At 40.7% G+C, this 3,766-nt stretch overlaps 1 protein-coding gene across 2 annotated transcripts; it reads left to right on the top strand.

The window, feature by feature from the left end:
- The first annotated feature begins 492 nt into the window (after positions 1-492).
- On the top strand, positions 493-3,489 carry LOC123065666 (protein FAR1-RELATED SEQUENCE 5-like). 2 transcript variants are annotated; one of them, XM_044488907.1, is made up of 5 exons: positions 493-627; positions 771-843; positions 920-1,004; positions 1,078-2,804; positions 2,887-3,489. In XM_044488907.1, exons 3-5 carry the CDS (start codon positions 921-923, stop codon positions 3,389-3,391), a joined length of 2,316 nt encoding a protein of 771 aa, XP_044344842.1. In that variant the 5' UTR covers positions 493-627; positions 771-843; position 920; the 3' UTR covers positions 3,392-3,489. The 2 variants fall into 2 exon arrangements, with proteins under 2 accessions (XP_044344842.1, XP_044344840.1); XM_044488905.1 differs by having other exon boundaries at positions 917-1,004.
- Positions 3,490-3,766: the final 277 nt, after the last annotated feature.

The following is a 3,766-nucleotide window of genomic DNA, read 5'->3' as shown; positions in this document are numbered from 1 at the left end:
TGGGAATTCGAACGGCGGGTGCTTATGCTACCCATCAAATAAAAATCAGGTGCCTGAAAATTCGTTTCGAAACAAATGATTCAGCTTTATATCCACGCCGACCCTCGACATGATGGTTGGAAGCAAATGCAAGTTTATACCAAAAGATCGTTAACAACAATACCAATTTGCGGACGACAAGGTAGTACAACTACCAATACCTAAATAACTTATAATCTTTTTACTCCTGGCCCTAGTGTTCGTCTGGTAGAAACTCGGCACTTGAAGCCTAACTGATATATATATATATATATATATATATATATATATATATATATATATATATATATATATATATATATATATATATATATATATATATATATGGCAACATATCTCGTGAATCCGGGCTATTTCCTGTGTCCGTGTATCCCGTCTTTCTCAGCCCCACGATCTTAATCCCGAGAATTAGCAGCCTTAGTGGTAATTTTACACTAATACGCGCACCCTCCAACTAAAACCTGCAATTTAGTTTTGCAAGGATACCCTGACCGCGCGTGTGCCTCGTGCGCCGCCGCCGTCAAACGCCAGGCGTCTCTGATTTCCGTTGAGTTGATCCCGACGTCCACCGGCAGGAAGCCCATACAGGTAGCATCCCTATCCTGTATATGCTCCACTGCTTCCACGGTTGATACGAACCTGACAAGCACCGGCAAGCCATCCATGCATGTACTTCTCCGATCTAGACCCATCTCCTTTATAAGACTATAACCGGTGATGCTTTGATGCAGTGGCGACTACAAATGAACAACTAGCAGGTAATACCACTTGCAATCAGAGACACGAGGGCACCAAAAGTTTGAGGTAAAAACAAATTCGATCCTTGTGTACATCCGTAAGTGTAGCTTGAAGGCTAATATTATAATCCTGTGTGCAGCAGTATGGATCCTATGAATAATGTTCAAATGCATACGAGCCAGGGAGGATTTAGTACGCCCAAAAAGAACACAAACATACCTCTCTTCGTAAGTCCACTTTGCACTAAGAACAGAAACTATGCATGAAGATGCTTATTTTGGTTTATTCTTGATATTGCAGTCTTCGTCTTTTATACCTGAATGTGATGAGCATCTGAAGCCTAAAGTGGGTATGACATTTGAAGGACTCGAGGCTGTGGAGAAGTTCTACAAGGAATATGCGCATCAATCAGGTTTTGGTGTTCGCATTGGACAACAAAAAAAGATTGATAATAAGGTGGTCCGTACTAAGCGTTTCATGTGTAATAGGGAAGGATTCAAGGCAAAAGATAGTAAAGAGACTAATGACCCCTTGAGGAAAAGGCGTAAGCAGACAGATACGCGATGCGGTTGTGATGCCCATATCTTTGTTAGACTTTGTGGGGAGAACACCTACAAGATAGACTCACTGATTGAGCACCATGTTCATGGCCTTGTATCGCCTAATAAGCGTCATTTGATCAGATCAAATCGTAGAGTTAGTGAGAGGGCAAAAAATACTTTATACACATGTCATAAGGCAAGTATTGGAACGTCGCAGGCATACAGGCTCCTGCAAGTTAGTGAGGGTGGAATTCCGAATGCTGGGTGCACAAAGAGGGACTTGCAGAATTACTACCGCGGACTCAGGTATAAAATCAGAGATGCAGATGCTCAAATGTTTGTGGCCCAATTAGCTAGAAAGCAGGAAGTGAATTCAGCATTTTTCTATGATTTTGAGGTGAATGATGAGGGGGAGTTGGTGCGTGTGTTCTGGGCGGATGCCACCAGCAGGAAGAACTATAGTCACTTTGGTGATGTGATATCCTTCGATTCTACATACACCACTAATCAGTATAACATGATATTTGCACCATTTACAGGGGTTAAACATCACTTACAAAGTGTCTTTTTTGGTGCTGCATTCTTATCAAATGAGAAGGATGAGTCATACATTTGGTTATTTCAGACCTTCCTAACAGCAATGGGAGGGGCAGCACCTAGACTCATCATAACCGATGAAGCCACTAGCATCAAGAATGGTATTGATAAAGTTCTTCCAACAACTGTGCATAGGTTGTGCATGTGGCATATAATGGAAAAGGTTCCTGAAAAGGTTGGACCTTCGATTAGAGAAGATTCTGATTTTTGGACAAGATTGAACTCGTGTGTTTGGGGTTCGGAAACTTCAACTGAGTTTGAGTCACAATGGAATTCCATCATTACTGATTTTGGGTTGGAGGAAAATGAGTGGTTGGCCAAGAGGTTTAGCATTCGAGACACATGGATACCAGCGTACTTTATGGATATATCTCTAGCAGGCATTCTTCGAACCACTTCAAGATCAGAAAGTGCAAATTCTTTTTTTAACCGCTTCATTCATCGAAGGCTCGCTTTTGTTGAGTTTTGGCTGAGGTTTGACACAGCTTTAGAATGCCAACGTGAGGAAGAATTAATGGCAGACAACAGAAGCATACATACCACCCCTCAACTATTTACACCATGGACAATGGAGAAACAAGGTAGTGAGGTATTCACATATGAGGTGTTCGAGAAACTTCAGCTACAAATTATTGCTGCTAGAGACCATTGTTTTGTTCAGAGTATTACACAAGGTGTGGGGGTAAAAAATGTGACCCTGAGAGGTCGGTCTGGTAAAGTTAGGGAGGTTTGCTATGACACTACAAGCATGACAGCAAACTGTTCGTGCAAGTTGTTTGAGTCAGTCGGTTTTCCATGTCGCCATATTATCCAAGTGTTGAGGATTGAAAACCAAAATGAGCTTCCCAGCCACTACATTATGAAAAGATGGCAGAAGAGGTGCAAAAGGTAAGAAAAAGTAATACATGTGAACTGATTTCTTATTGTTATTCCGAAATCATATGACTAACAACATTCTTTTATTTTGCAGGGAGAATGTTTATGATGAACAGGGAAACCTACTAGAAGAAAAACCCACGGATGCACTGGATGCGGCCACGAGAAAGAAGATTTCAACTGTACGCAATAAGATGGAAGAACTTATTCAAAAGGCGAAGCATTCAGATGAAGGCATGGACTTCTTAACATCAAGTGTTTTGAACATTGAGGCGCCTTTGGACCAAATGGTCCCTGCAGCTACCCAAAGCACTAGGCAAGAGGAATATGAGGCTTTTATTGGTTGCAATATTCCAACCGAAGTTCATATACATCCGCCAACGGATGTTCGTACCGTGGGAAGATGCAAAAGAATAAAGCAAGGAAAGGAGATTAAGGAGGGGGATCGGAAAAATAAGGACAAAGAAGGGAAGGTAAAGGTCGCACGCTTGTGCAAGACGTGCAAGCAAATGGTGTTTCATGATAGTCGTAATTGTCCAAGCAAAAAAGGGAAAGGGAGTGTGATTGTGCAAGATATGCAGCCAAATAGTGCTTCCTGATACAACAAGTTGTCCAAGCAAAGAATAAATTTATCTATGTTATCATGTACACTTTGGTGTACTGAATTCATGTAATGGATCAGAATTTGTGTTATGTCAAAAAAAATATCTTGATTTATGACAAGTTTAATGCTTGTCAAATGGCTACAAAATCTAGAAAATAATTATCCACTTGAGACGTTTCAAGAAACTATGCAAGCATGATTAAATTTCTGGTTTCTCTATAACTTGTGATGATGTTCAGTGTCAATACATGCATATCTGTTGCTTCTTTATTTTTGGTCAGACATGCATCATCCAGGAGGACACAATGGAGTTAGTAGATATTCAGAAAACTTTACATAGTGATTTTGCCTTACAGTTTGATCTCAAAAC

Source organism: Triticum aestivum, chromosome 3B, assembly GCF_018294505.1.
Source record: "Triticum aestivum cultivar Chinese Spring chromosome 3B, IWGSC CS RefSeq v2.1, whole genome shotgun sequence".
In the NCBI taxonomy this organism is placed as follows: Eukaryota; Viridiplantae; Streptophyta; class Magnoliopsida; order Poales; family Poaceae; genus Triticum; species Triticum aestivum.
Note: the sequence above shows the minus strand (reverse complement) of the source record. Positions and strands in the feature narration are given on the sequence as shown.

What these genes read in the sequence shown, in the direction of transcription:
- LOC123065666 (XM_044488907.1), top strand. Translation starts at nt 921, where the DNA reads ATGGATCCTATGAATAATGTTCAAATGCATACGAGCCAGGGAGGATTT. An exon ending in ACACAAACATACCTCTCTTC is followed by an intron (nt 1,005 to 1,077) that starts GTAAGTCCACTT and finishes TTGATATTGCAG; the next exon opens with TCTTCGTCTTTTATACCTGA. An exon ending in TGGCAGAAGAGGTGCAAAAG is followed by an intron (nt 2,805 to 2,886) that starts GTAAGAAAAAGT and finishes TTTATTTTGCAG; the next exon opens with GGAGAATGTTTATGATGAAC.